At 35.5% G+C, this 24,351-nt stretch overlaps 4 protein-coding genes across 7 annotated transcripts in view; 2 read left to right on the top strand and 2 right to left on the bottom strand.

The window, feature by feature from the left end:
• Positions 1 to 2,088, bottom strand: part of LOC116851028 (telomere length regulation protein TEL2 homolog) — a 12,770-nt gene extending 10,682 nt beyond the window's left edge. Inside the window, exons 1-2 of the mRNA XM_032830019.1 lie at positions 1,696 to 2,088; positions 786 to 865 (exon numbers count right to left, since the gene is read on the bottom strand). Coding sequence (XP_032685910.1) covers positions 786 to 865; positions 1,696 to 1,736 — 121 coding nt within the window. The 5' untranslated portion in view covers positions 1,737 to 2,088. The remainder of the gene's footprint in view (positions 1 to 785; positions 866 to 1,695) is intronic.
• Positions 2,089 to 3,798: 1,710 nt separating this feature from the next.
• LOC116851024 lies at positions 3,799 to 10,500 on the top strand. Its single transcript, XM_032830012.1, has 7 exons — positions 3,799 to 4,005; positions 4,193 to 4,362; positions 4,429 to 4,638; positions 5,101 to 5,477; positions 5,554 to 5,910; positions 6,911 to 7,789; positions 8,747 to 10,500. Exons 1-7 carry the CDS (start codon positions 3,881 to 3,883, stop codon positions 9,524 to 9,526), a joined length of 2,898 nt encoding a protein of 965 aa, XP_032685903.1. The 5' UTR covers positions 3,799 to 3,880; the 3' UTR covers positions 9,527 to 10,500.
• On the bottom strand, positions 10,058 to 13,207 carry LOC116851025 (U6 snRNA-associated Sm-like protein LSm1). The gene is made up of 3 exons (XM_032830013.1): positions 12,867 to 13,207; positions 12,265 to 12,449; positions 10,058 to 11,889 (listed from the first exon to the last, which is right to left on the bottom strand). Exons 1-3 carry the CDS (start codon positions 12,910 to 12,912, stop codon positions 11,716 to 11,718), a joined length of 405 nt encoding a protein of 134 aa, XP_032685904.1. The 5' UTR covers positions 12,913 to 13,207; the 3' UTR covers positions 10,058 to 11,715.
• A 1,461-nt stretch (positions 13,208 to 14,668) lies between these two features.
• LOC116851008 (dnaJ homolog subfamily C member 5) overlaps positions 14,669 to 24,351 on the top strand; it is a 28,744-nt gene continuing 19,061 nt past the window's right edge. For all 4 annotated transcript variants that reach the window (XR_004379510.1, XM_032829975.1, XM_032829974.1 and 1 more), the window contains exons 1-4: positions 14,669 to 14,885; positions 19,721 to 19,859; positions 20,345 to 20,497; positions 20,699 to 20,830. Coding sequence is in view for 3 of the 4 variants with exons in the window: in XM_032829975.1 (XP_032685866.1) it covers positions 14,866 to 14,885; positions 19,721 to 19,859; positions 20,345 to 20,497; positions 20,699 to 20,830 (444 nt within the window). In the remaining variant the exon portion in view is untranslated. The remainder of the gene's footprint in view (positions 14,886 to 19,720; positions 19,860 to 20,344; positions 20,498 to 20,698; positions 20,831 to 24,351) is intronic.

The following is a 24,351-nucleotide window of genomic DNA, read 5'->3' as shown; positions in this document are numbered from 1 at the left end:
AAGGGAATATATATATATATATATATATATATATATATATATATATATATATATATATATATATAGATGTAAATAAAAAGAGAATAATGAGACCATTGATTATCCTAGTCAATAGGTAATTTATCACATGGAATTTCTTATGTTATTTGCATATTTTTATGCATAGAACCCAAAAGTAAACTCAGAATATCTTCCATAGTTTCTTTGTGATGTTCATCTGAGATTTAATATATTGAATATAGGATATATTATACATAATTTACAATTTGATTTAATTCTAAATATTCTTAATGCACATATAGAAGTATTATTAAGTATCTTCTATTAAAGTTTCTTCGTTTCAGCAATACAGTTGTCTATAAGAATTTACTAAAACTAATAATTTTTCTCCAATTAAATACAAGATATAATAAAAACCTATATATTTTTTATTTTTAAAAGAAACAGTGCAAGCCATATATGGCAGAAAATCATTAGCTTCTATATTTTAAACTAAGCAAACCATGTCTGGATATACAGAGGAAATCAATTTCCTTCAAATTTAAAAATCACACCACTGAAACCCTGGGTGACAGAAAAAAATCTGTTTGCATTTTTTAATTCAGTATAAAATATATTACCTAGATCACATAAATTAGTATGATATTAATGTAAAGAATACAAAATTTTTCTCTGTAGACCAGTATTATCACAAATCATATCAGTGTTATCACAAATCATATCAGTATTATCACAAATCATATCAGTATTATCATTAATCATGACACTAATATCACTAAGTATACCTGTAGGACCCCATGCATCATCATTGGTTGCTTCCCGAACTTTGGCCTCTGTTTCTGTATAGTTCATCACTACATTGGTCCTATAAGTTAAAAAATGAACAAATTAACAGTTGCAAAAGTAAATTGAACTTTGCTACATTTAATTGATTTCACAAATTGGAAGTTTACACTAGTAAGTTGTACTTGCAATGCGCTTTATTTATAACTTGTGACTCATGAAGAACCATATTAAGAGTTGTCACTTGAAACTTGTTTTGTGCAAAAAGATATCCAAATTTGAATCCAAAGTTAGATTTGGCTTGTTCATAGTTGAGTAATGTCACATACATGTGACATAACATCTGTAATTGCTATTTAGCAAAACTCACATCCAACTCCAAATTCTTAAATTTCCAAGCCTCACTCGAGGCGAGAGCTTCAAGTAACGACTGTTAATACAGTTTCAAGAAGGCTATTTCATAAACGTAAGCCCGGACACTAATCCCGTCGCTGTAAAATGTATATAACCCACGATTGCTCCGGAGTTTTATCATCTCGCAGCGTGCGCCGTCGAATCTCAAGGTCGTGTTACAAAATTATTCACGCCGTTCCAGTTTTACGAGTCCCTCTCCCTCCTCCCTCTCTCGCTCCCGCGGGATCGGGAGCGAGAATACACGATCGGCCGGATTTCCCGCTGCATCCTTCCGCCGAGTCTCCTCGCTCACCACTTAAATATCTGATGGATATCAAAGCGAGACTCTCGGCATATTTGTGCGGAAGCGATGCACGTCAAAATGTGACATCCGGTCCGGCACGAGGCGCACAGAACGCGGCGGGATGCGTCCCGGGCCGAGAAACGAGGCCGTTACAAGGTTATCTCGGCGCTCGCTCGCGGTCACGTCGAAGGTAAACGAGCTCGGGATCGACTTACGCCTTGTCCATCAGCTCCCGCACTTTCCACATGTTCATCATTGTGCTCGTCTCTCACGGATGGTTCTCTTCGCCTCCTCTCGTCAACACTGTTGTACTCGTGCGAACGGCGAAACACTATCGGCAGCAGCACGTCGCTGAAAAACGGTCGCCAGATGTTTTTCCGAGCATCTGATGATATCGCGCGACGGACGGACGGACGGACGAACGAAACGTCACGTCAAGCGGTAGCCATGTTATCCCTTCCACGTTTGCACGCGCACCTAGCGCACCGTCGCAGGTGTCTCTTGCCTGTGCCAACGGTGCGCAGGTTAGACGACAATTCCCCGAAAAGTGGAGGGGATAATGTTGGTACCAAAAAAAATCTTTACACGATATAATTTAAAAGTCTGTTTTTTGTAACTGCACTGCTGAACTAGTGTAAAAAGTAATGGCTCTCGCACACTGGACGCGATTAGTGATGAACAATAAGCCCGTATCAGACTACCGACTGCCGACTACGACTGCCGACTCTCAATGGACCAATCACAATGAGACACCGAGTCGGCGCCTTACTGTGATTGGTCTATTGAGAGTCAGCAGTCATAGTCGGCAGTCGGATCGGCCTATGCAGTCGGCAGTCTGATACGGGCTATAGGCGATATCTTCAACTTCAACTTCAATATCTGGCTCCAGACCTCTCTAAGCTTAGGGCTATCGCACACAAATTGACATAACTGCATATGCATAGCATAAGACCGTATGTACCAATGAGCATCGAGTATTAAGTCGAGTATTAAGCCATATTGGTGTCGATGCTTAATATTCGATGCTCATTGGTCCATACGATTTTATGCTATGCATATGCAGTTATGTCAATTTGTGTGCGATAGCTCTTATGCCTCAACGCCTTTTTTCCGATTAATGATCTATATCGAGAATAAAGTCTTGGAAAATTTCAAGAAAAATCCAAAAAATCACACGGTCCGAACGTGTTCGAACCGTCTTGTCATGACGGCGGTTAAGCCAAGATTTGATAGGCGATATCTAATGAGAGCTTTGCTTCAAGTAAAAATGAGAACTCTCATTGGCCGGTATTCATAGTCGAATCTTATTTCAAGACCGTCTTGAGTAATGTCTTAAGATGCGAATACGGCTCTGTGGCCGGTATCCCTAGTTCGATCTTATCGAAGGGAGCGGTGCACTTGGACACGGTGCATTTGGACACAGCCAATCACAGCACCGTGTGATTAGAGACATTTGTAGGGTCCCTAGGAACAGCGACTTGTGTCCAATTGCCCAGTGTCCAACTGATATACACCTCTTATCGAAGCTTTTCGGATACGTTTATTGGTTGACGAATAGAATATTTCTAGATTCTCTGTTCGTCAAATAATGAACGTATCCAAAAAGCTTGCCGTATGACACATGTAATATCAGCTTAAAGCCCATTCTACAATTGCGTGAACGTGGTTGTAAGTAATTACGACAATCAATCAGAGTAAAACAATTAGTGAATAAAACATTCGGATTGGTTGACTCCTACGTTCACGACTACGCTACGCAATTGTAGAATGGGCTTTATTCTGATTGGTTGTCGTAATCACATACAACCACTTACAACCACGTTCACGCAATTGTAGAATGAGCTTTAAGAAACTGACTAATCACAGTCGAATTATAGAAGAATAATCAATTGCGATTGGTTAATTTCTTATCAATTGTAGATCGGGATTAAAGTCAGCGGCACACGGTGCTTGTTTTAATGCTAGATTGCTTGTTGGATGGAAATACTCTGTTCTGATTGGTGTATTTCCATCCATCTTCAGAATGCACCAATCAAAATAGAGTATTTCCATCCAGCAAGCGATCCAGCACGAAAACAAGCATCGTGTGCCGCTGGCTTCATAACTAACTTCATAATCCAAAAATAATTAATTAAAATTATTCTCTTGCATGTGATTGATATATATTTTTAAATCCAAAGGAATATGCCAATCGGATATAAGAGCAGTAGTGTAGTACTGGATGCGCCCATCTTGTAAATCTAGGGGACAATTGTGCGATTTCAGCCTTATTGTCTAGGCATTCGTGTATCACGAGGTTGCACGCAACTCCTACGTGTGGCGTGACTGCAGCGGATTCAATATGTAGGAGCGCGTTTAAATTGCCGCAAAAAGCGAGCCGCTGTCGCTGCAAATTCGACGATGGCAGATTTCAACGATGGAGTGGACGGCAAACTGGCATCCCGAATGCGTAAGGTCAATCCCGAGCAATTTCACACACTCGTGAAGATGCATTTGTCTTTCGAATTGGACCTCCACACGGAGGAGTGAGTATTCGCCAAGACGTTACATCCCATACTTCTTTATACCGGTGCTTCGTGTCCTTTCAACGCGATTTTGACAAATCATTGACGCCGTGAGAGCATTTTTATTGATCCAATCTTCATTTATTTGTTGTCATCTTTTATCACAGTAATATTTGTTCCTCATCTTATTATTTATTTTTTGTCTCAGCAATGATGCTATCACTGAGAAAGCTAGACTGAAGAAGTGGTGTCTCTTGAGTTTCACCAAGAAATCCAAGTCTCTGGTCAGTCTGGAGAAAGGTACAGAAGGTGTTGCCTTATCTGAGGATGGTATAAATCATGTGATGCAATTGATAAATTACTTGTCCATGGAACAAAGTAAGTAGGACTGCTATAAGAGAAGATTCATAAGAATCAGAATTGGTTACATATTCCTTCTCACAGATATCATACAAGAAGGCATATTTCGACGTACTGGAAAATTAACCAGACAACAGGACTTAAAGATTGCTATGTCCCAAAGCTTATCCTTAGATCTGGATGATGGACGATTCAGTGTGCATGATTGCGCATCAGTGCTAAAAGGATTTCTAGCTGAGCTCTCAGAGCCACTTCTGACAGATTTGCATTATCCAGCACATTGCCAGATAGCTGGTAATGAGAACATTTATTTAGTACAATATGTAAATATATTATAAGTGTACATCTCATATATATATACATGTATATATATATACACATATATATATATACACACACATATATATATATATATATATATATATATATATATATACACGCACACACAACATATGTGTACACAAATTATATTACAATCATAGGACTGATTGTTTCAACCTCTTGGTAAGCTACCTGACAGTTAAATCATGTGTCTATCTCTGTTCGATTTGAAGAAAAACAGACATGATTTAATTGTCAGATAGCTTACCAAAAGGTTGAAACAATTGGCCCATAATGTTACATTATATATTTTATTATGATACATATATATTATAATGTTAAGGGAGTATAATCTTGTAAATATACTGAATATACTTTATATATACTTGTGCAAATTATATATGTCATTAACAAGAGCTTATAAATTACTTGTAGAACTGTGCAGTTTAGATGCAAAGACCAACGATGGGAGATTGCTGAGATCTTTGCAACTGCTGCTTCTGCTTCTACCATCTTCAAACAGAATCCTACTGAAGGCTATCCTCACTTTACTGAACAAAACTGCGGGTTACGAGCACAACAATAAGATGAACAGCGATACACTGGCCACTCTCTTCACTCCGCACTTGCTGTGCCCGCGAAAATTGTCGCCGGAAGCCTTGCACATCAACTCGCAGAATCTCTCGTGTCTGGTGGCGTTTATGATCAGAAAGGGTATGGAGCTGTTTGAGATTCCGCCAAAATTGGCTACGGACATAAGGGCTTACTGGATGGAGCAGGAGAGAAAACTCTTGAGTCCCAAAAAGACCGACGTAAGTTCGCGATCGGGTGTTGTCGGGGTTGATTTTGTTTCTGTGCCATTGTCGCCACGTGAGACCGTAATTGCAGCTGAACGAGTCGATACCGGACACCACTTCGACGGCGCACACCGTGTTCAGTTTTGTCGATCGTAAGTTAACAGCGAAGGCGACTTCCACGCAGGACACGCAGGCGGCATTGGCTCAGCTGTATGCTCATATACAAGCCATGCCGGAGTCTGCGAAGAAGCGGAGACTTGTGAAACAGTTTAATAAAGAAAACGGACAAGGTACTCCCAGGCACGTAAAGCATTGCAAGACCAAGAGTCTTGGAGATTCCATAAAGAAGCATATCTTTCATAAGAGAATCCTGGGCCACAAGAAATTTGACATCAATATCGGATGTAATATCGCCAGATCGAACAGTGAGGAGAATATATTATCAACGGTGAGATTCTTTGTTGATCTCTACTTTTCTATGAGGTAATCTATAAGAATTTGTGCACAGAGTATTCTAAATTTTATTAACACGTTGACTGCTGTGTTGATCTCGGTCGATTGTGCAAAGTTTAACTTTGCACAACTTTGTTTAACTTTTCTCATTTATTGAGATTAAGATACCCAAAAACATTGCGTATAAAGCACGATAAATAAATATAATTTGAGATGCATATGTCCTTTAGCTTGTTTTATTAGTTCTCTGTTGGCTGACTTCTAAAGTCCAATTAATCCATACTACAATTATAATTATTAATATATTATTAATTATAATTATTAGAGTATAATTTAATAATAAATAATATTTATAATATACAACTCTCTCTTATATAAATAAATATAAATAATTTTTGCATAAGTTATATAATTGTATGCAATTATTGCGTAAATATAAATGTATAAATTATTTATATAATTGCATATAATTATGTAATTATACATAAATTATTTAAATACTAAAATCATAATTATGTATAATTAAATAATGTATTTCAATTATATTCATATAATCATAATTTAAATTAATTGCATTTAAGAAATCAACCAACACAGAACTAATGGAATAAGGTAAAAGATATATTGTCTCAAATTTATTTATCATTTGCAATTAAATTATTTTATATAATTACACATATGATTATGCATAATTACTTAATATAATAATTACATATATACACACACACACACCTGTATAGTTGTATAATTATATGTGATTACTTTATATATTTTGAGAAGCAATAGTGCCATGGTTCTGATCCGCGAAGGCCAGTCACAGCATTCAACGTGTTAATTTTTGAACTTTACTTCTGAAATCGAAAACAGCACGAATCTTCTAATTGTTGTTTGTCTAATATACGAAAATATCATTGCACGTTTATCTGTGTGCATGTCTTTAACAATAGCACGTTTATTGTTTTCGTCTAATGTTCTTCTTCGCACGTATTGTACAGAAACTGGAAGACTCGTTGCTTCCGGCGAGAACCCTTCTTAGCAAATCGAATGATGAGCTTAGCGTGGAGAACTGTGATATTAAGACTAATAACGATCTACTGCGTGCCAAGAATACGAGTAGCAATATAAGTAGCCATAAAAACGACACTCCGAATTGTAAATCGAAGAGGAAGTTGTGCGATCAGTCTGTCAATGGGCAGGATGAAGGGTCGGACGAAGGGAACTTGGGTGAGATCGCGGAGCAGAGTTCAAAGGCGGACACGTCCGAAGGCGTGTCTCTAAACGGTGATCGATTTAGCTTGCTAAAGACGCCGGTGGAACTCGGTTCGTATACGAGTTTACAGGAAATCGACACGACGAATGCACTCGATGAACGATCTCCTTGTTGTGATATCGCGCATGCAGCGACTAGCGACGATAGTCCGATCGACGCCGGTAAATTGACGCGGCAGCTAAGCGAGCCGTCCGACATGTATTCCGCTCACGGTGTCGCTCATCGTCGCGACCAGTCGTCGACGACGAGCGACAGCGAATTGGTCCGACAGAAATCGGAACCCACGCTGCCGTTCGTCACGAAGCCGAATGCGTGCCAGGACGACGCTTCCTCCCCTTCGGAGACTCGTACGCCGAGCGTGGAAGTGTCAAATGAAACCGCCCCGAGCATGGAGCCGCGCGTCGAGAGTGCATGCGCGCATTTGTCGCCGATCGTGAGAAACCGATTCAGGAATGTGTACGCCGTCCACACGTCGACACCGTCGAGTTTGCTGCGGCGCAGTTTAGCTACTAACGACTACATATTAACACCTATCACTAACAACGACGACAGAAGCATGAGTCCGATTACGCAGAGCGCGACGAAGATGTCAAAGGCTATGCAGGTACGTGAGGTTCATGTTGTCGGATGTAAAATGTGGAATGCAGAGTCGGAAAGTAGCGCGTTATTTGTGTTACTCTTCTCGGTAACGACTTGATATAACGGTGTCGTTTTGTTTCATCTGATTGTTTTTATTTGTTACTAACATAATTGTGTGTTTTGGATTATGGTGACTAATATAATCGTCACTTTATGTAAGAAGAATACATATACAAAGTGTAAACTAGTTTGCTTTCATAATTTATGCTGTTCTTTGTAAAAAAACTAAATTAAAAAATTTTACATATAATTTATAACTAATTATATAAATTAATTCTAATCCGTATGAAGTAAATTTGTTTTATATTTATTTATATCAAAATAAATTTATAACTTTATTTTTTATAAAAATTTTTCCATTTTTCTTAGCGTAAAGATCTCGAGCGAGGTCATGGCGATTTTTCAATCTTCAATACATATTTGTATAGTTAAGCCTCAAGTTAAAATTCTATTAAAATAAAGTCTATTTTATTTTGTTACGGTGACCTTTCAATTTTCAATATATTTTTATAGCTAAGCCTCAGATTTAAATTTTATTAGAATAAAGTCTACTTTTAAGTCTACTTTGATCGAAGGAAATAATTATTTATTTGATTGTCCAAAACTGAGTTCGCGGAAAACCTTACTTAGTCAATCAAGAAATTAATGTCTGTTAATGTCTCGACATTCCGGAAGAAACTAAGGAAAAATTGTCAAATTCTCATAAGGAAAATTAAAAAGTTGGATAAAAATAAATACTTTACATTTTTTATATATGCGATAGAAATTAGCGAATATTAAAAAAAGATCTGCGCGAAACTTTGCGTGAAAAAAATCACAAAAATTGTAACTTGTCAAGGAATAACTTTCCGACTCTGTTTCAATGTTATTAGAATCTAATCAAATCAACTTCTTCTAATTCATCTCGATCAAACCGTTGCAGGAGAGTATAATGACCCCGCGCTCCAGGAAGCCGGTAATGATAGTGTCAACATCGAATCTCTGCAATCTCGTGACCAACAATTGCGATCAACAGCCCAACAACGTGCCCAGTAGCGGCTTGCGCAGATCAAATCTGGGCGCACTCGGTGCAACGAACTATACTTCCATCCTAGAGGAATCTCAAACGTACAACAGCGCGGATCACGCGCCGTGTCATGTCGTAAAGGACGCTCATGCACACGGTGCTACGGAAGGTAACGCGTTCGACACGCTGGAGAAGCATAGCTGCGACAATTTCTCTGTCGCAAAGTGTTGCACCACGACGACACAGCAGAGTTCCATGTCGATAACGAGCACATTTCGAGAATACCTGTTGTCGAGGAGTGTCCTGACGGCCAGCCCCGTCGACTTGAGCTTCACGTCGCGAACAGGTGACTTCGAGCAGTCCGAGTCCGACTTGAATATCCTAAACAACGACGACACGTTGTCCGACAGTCTGCTCCATTGCTTGGACGGCAATCAGCCGGACACCTCCGACACCTCCGGCATAGGATCCGGCAGTACGAACAGCGCGAATAACTCCACCGAAAAGGTCTCGGAGGAGTCCTCCTCGCCGCGGAAACGAGGCACCAGTTTACAGCGTAACGATTCCAAGAGATCTGCGAGAGAAATCAAGGACGCGAAAGGACACGAACACTCGAAGCACAGGCATCCGCTGAACGAATCGGCGTCGATGAATCCTGCGAGAATGCAGGATAGCTTTCAGGAGACGTCGTTTTAGTGCTTCGGCATTTCTTGAGACTCGATCGTTTCACTGCACAGTGAACCGGTCGACATTATTCATCGTTAACAGTAATATATCGTCGCTGTAATTTAATACTGAGATATCTTTAGAAAGCTAAATTTTTTGTGACATTGACATTATTGACTTTATTGTTTCGAATTTTTATTTCTCTAATGAGAAAATATATCGCTATATATATATATATATAAAAGAATGATCTAATTTGCAATCCAATTTACGTTCTATCACACTCGTTTTGTTGCTTTCATATCTTAAGAAGGACTGGGTATTTTATGTTATATGTTATACAGGAAAAAAAGAATTAGTTTGTACGAATGATCAAACTATACATCTCAAAAACTCATTATTTAATAAAAGATATCTCGATATTGCGTCAGAGCAATGATATATCGTTGAGTATAAGTCGCTATATTTTTGTACACTATAACGGTACGAGATAGGAAGTTGCGATTCGTCGAGGTTTATCGATATATGACGCAACGCGTAAGTTTCATCGAGCACGAAAAATTGACTGTTCGACAACTGAATTATTTATTCTATTTACGAGAACTAAACGTCGCTATAATATATGATATATATAGGATATGTATGCTAAAGAATTCTATTTCTTTTTCATGACACTCTTTTGATGATGGCATTTGCGAAAAGCTGTGTACTGAGTACTGAGACGCAATTAGGTATTTTTTTCTAATTATATATTCTTTTTTGTTTGGAATCTAGGAAAAAAATTGCATAATATATAATTTTATACTTCGATATAGAACGTAAAGTAATAATTTTTGTGCACTCTAAGCAAGTTTACAATACGCACAAAGTTTGTTAAAATATTTATAAATAAAATTAAGTTTATATATGACGAATCGTAATACGATATTCATACTATAATAGCGGTTGTATACATGTGACTGTAAATATCTTAAAATTTATTAAAAAAATCAACGTACTATATATATACTATTTTTCGATATTTATCTAAGACATTATTTTAATTTTTACATAAATATAAGCAAGTACGCGCGCGTGTACAAATTTTCCTAAATTTTTCGACGACTTTAATATGAATTAAAAGTAGCCGAAAAAAAGAAATACGCTTTCTTTCTGTCGAAAAAGAAAGTAACGCACACACACGCTATTATAGACAACACAATGTTATCATGTCATCTCATACATTTATATTGATTCAATGTGAACTATGCTATTCGGTTATCTCGTTTTTTTCCTTTTGCTTTCCTTTTTTTCTACCAGCTAAATACTTAAAGCTCTTGGTTTCGCCGCTGTGGAACCCCGAGTTAATGACATCAGAAGCGAAAAAATACGTGTCAAAAATTCTCGTGGGCTATTTTCAAACAAAAAGATTTTTGTATATCAGATCGCTTGAGCATACTCGTAAAATACTTTTAAGAGCCAAAAATAACATAACTCCCACGTATATTCAAGCAGTAACTCAAATACTTGCAATGTTATTACTAAAAAAAATATTTGTACAGTTTTCGCATTCCGTATATTTGTTTAGCCTAGTGAAACACTTTTGTTCAGTATTTTCCTGACCCGTTAACTGGGCTCCAAAAACTATCTCTTGACAGTCAATAAATAGCCTTAAAATTAACATGTATGCAACCTTCCTCTTTAACTTACTTTTCCTTATAATTTTGTCATGTTAGTTTTAGAGCTATTTATTAACTGCCAAGAGAAACTAATTGTTTTCAAAGAATTTTACAAGCGTGCTCAAGCGATCTAAAAAGTGCTTTTTCATATGAATATTTTTTTATTTAAAAATGATACACAAGAATTTTTGATGTGCATTTTCTCGCTTCTGATGTTATAAATCTAGAGTTCTGTAGCAGTGGGACCAGCAACCTTAAAAGTTGCAACACTTTCATTCTTTCGTGAGTTTCGCGACGCATCCTGTCAAAATGTATCTTCTGAAAGTTATTAAAAATTAAATTTTTCATTGAATAGGAGACGCGTTCCGAAGTTCATTGAGACAAAAAAGTGTTGCACTTTCAAGCATTTGACTACACACAAATTTTTTGAACAGTTCTTTAAACATTGATCCACGAGAGAAAGATGCATATTTAGATGGAAAGCGGAGTACAGCGAACTTTGTAATCATCGGTATCGCGTGAAGGTAAATTAGAGAGTGAAGAAACAGATACAGTCGTAGGTCAGAACATATCGTCGTGATTCAGATCTGGCATATACGAAAGACCGCGTTCTTTTAGGGCTTTATTCCTCAGTCGTTTCTGATCTTGTTTCAGCTCTTGCTCGCGTCTCTGAGCATCTAGAATATCGTCCACTGTCACTTGCGTCAGGGGCAGAACTTTCTCTTTCTCTCTATCCTGTAACACAAGTGTGTGTTTGAATATTTGGTATGATATTCTGAATATTTACTAATATAGAGTGTTTATTGTAATGGTACTCATTGCTTTTTTATCAGGTACAATAATTAGGCAGGAAAAAGTTCAGAAATATAATTGATCAGTTTTTTAATAACACAATAAAATGCAATAATGAAAATTTCAAAAACGTACTTTTTCGTAAAAAAATCCAAGTTGTTTTCACTTTTTTTTAATGGGACTAAATTATTATTTATATAAAAATTATATATATATATATTCTTTTATTTAACTAATAACTATAACAAGTACAATAGGTACTATTATAGTGAATATCCTATAATGTTACAGAATCTTGAACATGATAACTAAACTTACTATTTCTCCCAGGAGCACAACATTTTCACCTCTCACTATAAATATACCTCTTGGAATATCACCATATTCTTTGCCAACATGAATCCTTTCAATGGTACGGTGTAGCACAATATTAGCAAATTGGTCCACACTTCTGAGGTAACCAATTAATGTTCTACCATCTCTCAGTAAAACCATAAGTTTTTCTAGGAACAAAAGAAGCTTATAAACTTTATTATAAGAGAAAGAGAGAATAATGAAATATTCTATCTCTCTATATGTAATCTTTTTTGAAAGGAGCAAAAATTGAATTTGTGATTTGGAAATAAACTCTTCGATTGTCAAGAATATAAATTGAAAGTTTTTATGCAGGCTGTTTTAATATGCAACTTCAAGTATTGATGTTATTTTGAGGAATGACACATAACACGCAACTTTAAAGTGTCCAAAATATTCTGCTGAGTATTTTAGGACAGTATCTCTGAGTCTTTCTAAGCATCATATTCCGATATGAATTTCCAGATAAGGATTCTTCAAATTTTTTAACAGCGTAAATACTATAAGAGTCAACAATCAGGCCGGCGTATAAAAAAAGTTAGCTGCTCAAGCTAGAGAACACGTACTGTCGAGTTCTTCAAGTAATGAGGCTGTTCCTGGCACGATATTCATTTCGCAATCAATTACTTAATAATTGAATCACTTTTATTAAAAATCAGCGATTGTCATCAGTACTTTCTCAATCATAAAACTTTGATAAATTTCACTTTACTTAAAGAAATTTCTCTCTGTTTCCTGGTCTAACAACCATAGTCGCGCTTCGACATTGTAGGGCTTGCCTGAACACAGTTCTTTCCGCCTCCGCTACGAACGCGACTGCACCGGCAGCGCCATGCGTTTTCTTGTACACACGCCTGCAGACGAGAAAACCAGAAAAACAGAATCTTTAAATTATATCGTGTAGAGATTTTCTTTGGTACCAATATTATTCCCTCCACTTTTCAGGAAACTGTCGCCTAACCGGGTTTTAGACGAGTCAGCGTATTGTTCCCATAGGCCGGTATTTATAATCGGATCTTATATTTAAGCCATCTTAAGTTCATCTTGAGATGATGTATGGATCATTTCATTGGCTATTGAATATCTGAAGATAAACTTAACAGTCTTAAATATAAGATCCGACTAAATGGATTACTAAGGCTGCGTTTCGAAATTTACTGCCAGTAAATGAAATTCTATAATATACGTAATTTCAGAGTACTGAAATTCTATAATATACGTAACATAAACTATAGATTTTCAGTACTGGCAGTGCATTTCGGAACGCAGCCTAAATATAAACTAAGTTATAAACCAACTATTAAATAGTAACTTCTATTAGATAATCTTAATATCGACGATGTATATAAATAACGGTATATTAAGTTGGTATAATACTGGGTACCTATTATGGACTTCTTCGGAGTCAATTCCGATCGGAATAATTCCGTTTCCCCTAGAAAAGACAATAGAAATCTAGGAAATAACTGAATGTTTCCGACCGGAATTGATTCCGAAGAAGTCCATAATAGATACCCTGATCAAGAAGACTTATTGTATCGATTGAATGCGTCGTCGTTGATATGCATTGTTAATATTAAGATTATTTAATAGAAAGTTACTATATAGTACGCGTATTAGAGATGTCCGATTCTTAATCGATTCAATTCTTTCCCTAACAAATTTAGGGAAAAAGGGTTGTTCGTGTTGCTTGCATGTTTTATACTTTTCGCTTTTAAAAAGAGATGGACTATTAACCGGGAAGTACACACTCTTGCATGAAGATATAATACACAACGCATAAGGAAGTGAACCAATCAGAGTCTTTAGAGGTTTGTTCGCGTCGCATGCCTCAACGTGCTCCTACTCGCTCCAACGCACTCTGATTGGTCCGCATAGTGACGTAAACCAATCAGAGTGCGTTGGAGCGAGTAGGAGCACGCTGAGGCATGCGACGCGAACAAACCTCTAAAGACTGATTGGTTCACTTCCTTATGCGTTGTGTATTATATCTTCATGCAAGAGTGTGTGCTTCCTGGTTAATAGCATGTTGACTGGCTCTGGATTAATCCACTCTGGGTTATTCAGTCTACGTTTATTGGTCGAACAAGTACTTATAAGCTTTATGATTGGCTAGTAGAGACTTATGACGTCAATAATCGCTCTCGGAGCGATTAATCCAAAGTCAGTCGAACGTTCGAAGTCAGTTACGCTATAAGATTAGTCGAGTTTTTTAATAGAAAGTTACTATTTAATACGTGTATTAAACGTTCGATGTAAACTAGGCAATTGAACACCGGATCGAAAATATGCCGATCCCGGGAGCGCGGTGTGAATCGTTCCTAATCTGAGCGATATCAGCGCCACTTGGCGCATTTGCGTCGACTTATCGAACTAAAATATTGAATCGCTTTCGTGCGCTGTTGGTGATGTTCTGGCACACCTCTGCTAGAACGATGCGTGTATTTTCGTACGATATATCGAGAGAAATGTTCGCGTAGTATTGTTCCGTGGAGACGCGCGAAGGAATTCGCAGTTTGATAAATCCGCTCGAGAAGTCGACCAGTCAACAGTTCGTCGCTCACCATGGATAGGAGAAAAATGTCGTGAGTAAATCCGTCGTGATCGCAGAGGAAGAGAGAGGAAGAGAGAAAGAGAGTGAGAGAGAGACGCCCAAACGTTGCTGGCAGTCGTATGCTTTTATCTGCTCGTGCATCTTATCGGCTTTTCTTCGCCACATCCTCGTTCTTGAGAGACCGCTCGATGCTTGTCTTATCACCGATAAACTTAGTCTCTTTATCACGGAGAAATCCTTGCTTCATATGCCTAAGATTAACAGATATTTGCGATGAAACCAAGAGAGCAATCGTAACTTCTCTTTTACCACGTACCGGTTATCAGCCGCGCGAAATTCATACGTCATACGAATTCGGAGATACAAAATTCGTCCCTGGTACTTGTCGGGGCGTAACATAAGCCTCGATAAGTTCGTGAACGCCTGTGCGAACAATAATAAAGTCTTTCTTTCGGTGGGACGAATGTCGTGTGAAGCGAAACAAGAAATTCGATAGGCTTGGGCTGTATTCTTGACGTACTCAAACGCTAAATACGCCTTTCTGATTCTCAAGCTAAAAGAAACTTTACAATATATACATGGGTCGCTTGTGCACAAAAAATGGAACTTAGAACAAGAATGCAACCTCTATTCTCTCCTAAAGAACTTCCTGATCTGAATCTGACCTAAAGCCGATTTTTGCACCTGAACTGATACGATAAGTTAAAGTGAAACAATATATACTTGGCTCACTCTAACTTCTTGCACCAATGTGCAACTGTTTGGGAAATTCTTTGAAGCTCTATAGGTTATCTGTCTCACGTGGTGTGCCATGTGCCACATGGCCACTTCTTCGCTGTTCTACACTGATGCTTTGTTATTAGCATTCGAATCTTATCGATGAACTTATTTATGAAGTCTCCCGTTTGTGTTTCAAACAAGTGTTTCAAACCAAAAAAGAGATCTGTTAGTTTTCAAAGAACTTTTAAACAATAAATTAGAGTGAAACAAATGTATGTTTTTTACTCTAACTTATTTAAGCAATTAAAGTTCTTAAAAAACGAACAGACATTCTTTTTGACTGAACCAGGCTGTACTTTTTATCTTTAAAGTTAATAAGATTTGTATAGAAAACAGCGTTAAAACAAAGAATAATGAAATTCTAATGCAGAACTAATTCAGCTAAAAGGAACAGATCTAAAGATTGCATGTGATATGATTATTGTAGCTGTATTTCTGTGTTCACTACTAATACTGGAAATCTATATTATAGACAATATAAACTATAGATTTTCAATATTAGCAGTGAATATTGAATTATAGTCTCAAAAGCATAGAAGAAAATAGTTTTTTATGGTTTTAAAAAGATTCAAAGTATAACCAAGATATAACTCTTTTTTGTGAAATATTCATCATACATATGAGTGTTACCAGAATAATCAATAGATTTTGAAGAATTTATAAAGTAAATGTCCCAAAGAATCAATTGTAAATCTTTTATCATGAATTTGATTTGAAAATATATGGAAACATTTCACAATTTCACATTTTCATGGAAAAAAATTATATAATTGATAATTAAGCAAGTTTACATAAAAATGATTGATGCTCCTTAATTGAACCTTGTTTCAATGATTGAAATATTAATAATATATTTGTATTTAATGTTTTTAAAGAAAGAGTTTCTAAAACTATATTAAAAGATATTTATACCAATTTGTGTAATATCATTTGATGACCACTCAATCACTGAGCCGTTAATCACAATCATTATTTAACAATTAAGATATGATTTATTTTTTCAAATCAATTATTGGTACAATTGACATTATCTAATCTCGTTAATAATAATAATAATAATAATTAGTATCTATTGATTATTTTATTTCCTATCATTTTTCGATCGTTAACAAACCAAAATTTTACATAAACATTTACATAGTTTTTTTAGTAATTCCAATAATTATCGATAAAAATGCAAAAATCGTGCTTTTGTATTAGTTAAGTCATTAGGACATGTTTAAGCAGTTTTATCCACTTAAGCTAAGATGCTTAAAGTTATACAAAAATTTGATATAACATCCCAGATAACACAAATTGAAATTGAACACTGAATGATGTTTCAAAGATGTCTAAAAGAAATAAGGATGTCTTTGAGACATCTTTTAGTGGACTGACTGTCTAAAATACATTGCAGTAAACACATTTATAGTTAAAGTTTCATTCAATTTGTCTACATTATTTGTGAAATATTTAATACTGAATATCGCAATTTTGCATATAATCTAATGCTAGAAGTAATATAGATAATCACACATTATTTCAATGTAACTTCATAAAAAGTAATAGGGAAATAAAATCCAGTAATCGGAATTCTTACGCAGATATTAGGTATTAAGATGTATGAGTATTTAAAAGAAAAATAAATGTTTAAAAAAAATAATAATTGATAAATAATTAATAAATCAGTACATCTTGATATTTGATAGGAAGGGTGTCGAAAATTGGTTGGTGTTATAACGAGCATTTTTCCTTATTTCTCATCCAAATAAAAAGTTTGACATAAATATTACATTTTAAGGAACACACCTGTGTATGTGTGTGTGTAGGGTTCCACAACTAGTAGAACACTCGTTAGGGGTAGGTAGGGGATGTAATTTGGAACTGAAAGTTCCTCTTCCATTTTTGGATCCGACAATTAGTTAACGAGATATTAATTAATTAAGTCTGCCAATCCCTTAGCGCCCTGAGTGAGCGCTCAGGGACATAGGACGCCGTGGGCTCCTCAAGGGCCCTGCTTGTCTGTTTTTCTCCCCTTTTTGTACACACTAAAATCATTCACGATTCTCAATCACATGCACGATTCTCACGACATGCAGAAAACATTTAAGTCACCCGCGCACTCGAAGGAAGCATACCACACATGCCCTTCCCCTCCGGCGCATAAAGTGCAATCACTCCGCCCATTCACACTAAAAAGATTCAAATTATCCATGCACTCATAACCGCACTCATAAAAACATACACATCACCCCTACACATTGAAAACTTGCCACCCCCTTAGCCCTGGTCAGGCATTCATTCACACACCCACTCACTCACTCACTCAAGCATATTTATTCCTCTGTGATACAAAAAAGAGGAGAAAAACGGACAAGCAGGGCCCCTGAGGAGTCCACGGCGCTCTATGGCCCTGAGCACTCACACGCTAAGGGATTGGCAGACTTAATTAATATCTCATTAATTGTCGGATCCAAAAATAGAAGAGGAACTTTCAGTTCCAAATTTCACCTCCTACCTACCCTTAACGGGTGTTCTACCAGTTGTGGGATCGGAAATTCCCACATTCGCAGTACAGGATATGATACTTTATGCTAAAACAACTTTTTCCTTTAGCAAAATTGCGTCCGACAAGTAGTTTTTGCTAACCCAAAAACGTTCGACGTGGGAGCCTCAGTCTGCTCAGCCACGCCGCCTTGCTGAAGGAAAGTCGCAACTTTAGTCATATGTATGATACAGTCCCGCGACCAAAACTTTATACTGTAATTTCTCACAAACAAAGGCCCATTGGCACAAGTCCCGTTAGGATGTTGATACTCAACATCGCAGCTAGTAAACGTGCTATGACTCGTTCAGAAATCGATTTAGCAGGTTGTGGCATCTCCTTGTAAGTAAAAAAACCTTAGTGAACATAAGTCGAAAGCTCAACCGTTTCTGAAATATAAACATTTTTGTATGTTAGCATCACGAATGACTTAGGTTTACGTGTCGTATGCGATGTTTACCTCAATGTTTATAAACCGTGTTCTGTATGTCCTCACTTAATTTCTGTACATATTTTATAACAGAAGATTTTACTGGCAATCATTCAGGTGTCATCAACCGGTGATTGCGGATCTTATTTGGTAATTACAGTTATAAGGTCTAAAAATGACAACGTATTACTCTAATCAAGAAATGGCAGATATACATTTTTTGTATGGTCGTGCTAATGGAAATGCTTCTGTTGCGCGATGTCTTTACATCGAAAAATTTCCTAATCGAAGAGTTCCCTCTCATACACTTCAAAATTTTCACTAAGATTTTTTTATTCAGTATGTACTATCTACCAAATGCTGAATGGTTTTTTGGAAATACCCTGTGATATATATATATATAAAAGAAAGAATAATATTCACTACATCATTTCTATGTAATGGTCGATTGTAGGTCAGAAAACTGCTGTTTCATGCTTTCAGTAACATATTGAATTATATTGAAAAGCAGCAAGGTAATATGATGAAATTAGTTTGAAATTAACATTTACTATTTAGACAGTAAAATAAATATATTAAAATGCAATTTTGTTCAATAGTGAATTTGTGAGTAGCTCCCTTGATGCACCACTGAAAATATTTCTAGAGCGCCTCCGGAAATACATACCTGGTGAATAAATTCTTTAGGGATTTTCCCAACTTTTTTTGAGCCCTTAAGTTCATCTTCAGATGCTCTGTAGCCAAAGAAATGATCTGTACGGCATCTGAAGATAAACTTAAAACGATCTTAAATATAAGATCTGACTATAAGCCGGGCTTTGTTTCTTTTTTAAATTAGATAGACAATATATGATTTTAGTTAGCTTATCAAAAAATTGGAAAAACCAACCGTTAATGGTCAGAGAATGTGACAAATAAATAAGATTTGAATGCTAAGGCAAAGTATTCTGAATGTGAAACTGCGAGGTGGCGGCGCGTAAAGTGACACATATCTTATAGAGTTACCATCATCTCACTTTACATGACACTTATTAGATTGGAATTTCTAGCAAGATCGTATTATTGTTCGCAAGTCACGCTACTTACTTAGCATGACGACTTCACATTGATTTTGTTGCTCTTTTCGCTGCAGTACTGCGGGGGATTCCCTCTATCAAATTTTGGATATACCTAAGACTGCCACTTCAGAGGAGATCAAGAAGACATATAGGAAATTGGCATTGAAGTATCATCCTGATAAGAATCCCAACAATCCAGAGGCAGCTGAAAAGGTGACTCTAACTTCTCATTATAATACAAAAATGTAATGTTAAAATTGCCAAATATCCAGATTTCAGTTGAACAATCCAGATTTTATCACCGATGTTTACTTAATATAAAAAATATCTAGAATCTAAACATTTAAAATGTTGTATTTTATATTTTTTTAATTTCTAATTTTCTGCTTGCTCCAATCATAAATCTGTAATTATATTTTTATATTGTATACAATAATATTCTTATATCATAGTAATCTTAGTGTAATAATTTTTTTCTTGCTTGCCGTTGATGATTGTAATTATAAATCTGTGATTATATTCTTGTATTCTTACTATATTTTTTATTTATCATTATTGATATATTCTTTAAAAAATAAATGTTTGTAAATTCATATATATCCAGTTTTTTTTTTTTTTTAATCTTCAGGTTTTTAGATTCAACAATTTTTGCAGTAATATTTTAAAAAAATATGCCTTGTAATATTGTGTGTTTACAGTTCAAGGAAATAAATAGGGCACACGCCATCCTCACAGATCTAACAAAACGTAATATATATGATAATTACGGATCTCTTGGTTTGTATGTCGCAGAACAGTTTGGGGAAGAGAACGTTAATGCTTATTTTGTTGTTACTTCTGGATGGTGCAAGGTAAGAGAGTATCACTTAATCCATATTTTATACAAGAAAATAACATTTATATCACATTTATATCACATAATACATCTCATCATAGATTTATTTCTCAGTACAACTTAATGATTCCATTGAAATACGGAGTTTGTCTCATTGATATTAGCAAGTATTTAATTGTATTATAATATTGCAATATTATGTTTTGTTTGTTCTCAGGCATTGTTCCTGTTTTGTGGGCTAATTACTGCTTGTTATTGCTGCTGTTGTTGCTGTTGCTGCTGCAACTTTTGTTGCGGCAAATGCAAACCCACTCCTCCGGAGGACAGCGGCGCATACCACAATTTACAGGTAAAATATGTTCACATATATATGTCTCATTATTACTTTATGATAAGTTTTATAGAAACTTTAGAGAAAGAGAGTGTGAGAACACAAAATGCATAACAGACGTGCGGCAGCAAAGATTTTATTGATGCAAATACGTCTAAAAATTTATCGACAATAGGAAAGTTTATTCATATATTATCACGGACCTAAGAATCGTCGGTAGTGTCTTTCCCTTCGACTTTTAATTGTCCTCTTAAAAATTCGTTGTAGATCTCTATCATTCTAATTACGATTCGGGTCCAAATATCAAAAGAAAAGAAAGACACGCTCGCGTTTCTATCAGCAGAAGCAAATTTTGGTTCCAAGAAATGATAATATCTCTTATCGATGGTATTCTCTCTGTGAATGGAAGGCATTCGATATGATTCTTCATGAATCGCGCGGAAGATTTTACATATTCGCATTCATTCCATATACATCCTGATACTATTTCCTTTCATGCATCTTTGATAAGTTTTGTTGCGCTGTATATATCGAAAATTCAACGAGGAAGATAGCAAAACGAGATACCGCTTCCGTTCATATATTTACATGATTTACTCAAATAGAGTTCAAATAATGGACTTCAGTATATCATCATACAATGCACGTTATATATATATTATTAAAAACGCGAATTTTAGCTGATGTACATTGCTCATATGTGCATGATTCATGACGCATGATAAGGCGAGTAATTATTTTTAATTAACACTTTAACGGTCGCACACTTGTTTTGGAGGAATATTTCCATCTTTCGCCGGCAAATTTCAAGAACTCACCTAAACAGTATCTCGAAAGAGACCAGCATCTCCCTACAGAAATCCACATATCTAGCTTTATACAGGGCGTTAAAAGAAAGGTTCAAGTCTTACACAGAATAGGTAGAACCCATTATATTGAGTGAAAAATGTTCAGTAAACATAAGTCGAAAGATCAATCCTTTCAGAGTTACAAATATTTTTTCTCGTTTTGGTAACGCAAGTTATTTGTGTGCTTCCAGTGATCACGCGCGGTGAATGAACAAACGAGTATCTTACCAAATTGTTATTTTATTATTATTTTGGTGTCTACAAAAAGCGTTCTACATGTCGTTTATCCATTTCTATACACGCTTAACATCTATTGCAGAATTTTCTGTTTTAAGTATCTTTCTAAATAGAGATGTCATGCAGCTTAGAGTATTTCCATTGGCAAAATCATATGTAAAATGCATATCTACCATTTCTCGATTAGAATAATATAAGATAAGATAAGAATAAGTCGACATCGAGAGGATTTCTACGTCTCTTGAATATACTTGCAATCATTGATCCTAAGAACAAATAACTATACTATGTACTGAAATACAAGAAAAAATAACTATACCATACTGAAGATGATAACATAAATATTCTTGTGTAGAAATGTAATTAATTCGAAAACTAAAAATTTTTGAAAGAAGACGTGTAGAACACTTTTTATAAACATCAAAATAATAGTATGATATAATGAAAAAAGACTCCGTTAGTATAACTGAGTTTTCTGTTATCTGAAAACTAAATGAAAAACTTGGTTGTATGAATAAAAAGATTTTTGTAGAAGGATTTCATTCTGCGAATTGCTCTCAGTTATCTCAACTGAGTTTTAATGCAGTTGAATGTTCAGACGAATATTTTCGGTCACGATGACAGAGATATTATTTCTCGTCAGCGAGTCTGACCCTCATTGAGTTACCTGAATTAAAAAAATTTTTTCCCGTAAATGAGTACTGTCTACCCCGTAAGTCTTGAACCTGTTTGTTTAAAACACCTTGTTTATAGCTTTTACAATATTGCAGCTGTAAAATGTCATTATTGCAGAATGTTTTTTTATAAGCCAACAGTCACTAGCAAAAAATAAAGTCGTATTAGAATTAGCAGCGTAATTGGCTGAGTTGGCGTACAAAATTTTTATTTTGACGCTTGGCGTAATTCTGGTGTAATGAGAAAAAAATTTACACATAAAGTGACGCTTTAAGGAATTAATTTAGATTTAAGATTGGCGTCCATGATGTTAGAATTTGATTCAAATTAGGAGAATACAAAAACTACTAGAAATTACTGTAAAATTACTAATGTTGCAGTGTTTTCTTGTTATATAGCAAGCAATTTAGACCGAGTTTGATAAAGTTTATGTTAAAATCAATATTCAATTTTTTTAAAGTGTCGATAAAAACAAAATTACATATTACGAATTTATATTTATTGATTATAACTGTTAATTATAAATTTTAGTTATATTCTAATATTACAAAATGGTTACAATATAAAATACTATTTTTCGTCTTGATATCCTAAAATTATATTATAAAATGTTTAAATATATCCCTATAAACATTGCAAATAACTTTGATAATAAGATAGATGCAAACATAGTTAAATGTTTTGTTTTTAATCTTCTAAAATTTGTACATTGCCGTTTATCCAATATATTCGGTTTGTAAGTGATGCCAAAGTTAATAATTTTCAAGTTTGGCGTATCGGTGCTGTAGAACCTGACAATCCGCGACAATATACGACTGCGGCCGTCAAAGTATTAATTTATTCAGAGACTATAAGAGCAGCCGTGGACATTCGACATTATTCGCGATCGTTATTCATTTACGTCGTTACGAACTAATCCTTAGCTAAATACACAGCCGAATTGCAAAAGTATCGAAATACAAGTCTGTGAATTCTCTTTTTACACTTGTACACAAATTTTCGACACACATACACACATACAGTTGGAAAACTCATCTACGGGGAAAGAGCATCTTGATAGATATCTAATTGTGAAGACGAGCGATTTAAGGAGTTCATGCGGCTTAAGTTTGATCAATATATGCATAAAAGTTTGTATTCATCTTCGGAATTGCAAGTATTATTTGTTCTTATTCGGGGCACCACATAGACGCTTAATATTGTCTTGGCACAGCTCGTTATTCTTTAGCTTTATGGAAGTGTGACTCCCAACTTCCGCATAAGTATATATTTATACGTTAATTATCGTTGTTTCACAGGTTTCGCTCGTATCACCGAGATAAAGCATCGCTTTTATGCATAGTCTAAAAAATTACGACACATTTTTATAAAAAGAAATACTGATTTTTCGTAGCACCAAAGTTGTGAAAATAAATTAAAATTTTCTGAATTTAACAATTGATTTAAACAAATATATTTCAGTTAATTAACGATTGATTTAAGCAAAATCAACTGATGAATATTTAATCGACGATTGATTTCAACGAATTCAATTAAAAACCGTTCAATTGATGGTTCATATAAACGAAGGGAATAAAAGGTCGTTTAATTAAACTTAGCAAATTTAATTAAAAGCCGTTTAATTACGATTGAACTTACATTGAGAAAAAACGGTTGAATTTACAAAATCGGCGGTTACTGACCATCAAAGAAATATTAGATCTATTCAATAAAATACATGTTAATGCAACAATAAGTGGCGTTGATATATGATTTCAATGCAACATATTGTTGCATTAA

This window comes from Odontomachus brunneus, unplaced genomic scaffold (assembly GCF_010583005.1).
Source record: "Odontomachus brunneus isolate Ranch 3 - 2012 unplaced genomic scaffold, Obru_v1 Obru_scaffold_164, whole genome shotgun sequence".
NCBI classification, from domain to species: domain Eukaryota; kingdom Metazoa; phylum Arthropoda; class Insecta; order Hymenoptera; family Formicidae; genus Odontomachus; species Odontomachus brunneus.
The sequence above is the reverse complement of the archived record's forward strand: the minus strand, read 5'-3'. Positions and strand labels throughout refer to the sequence as shown.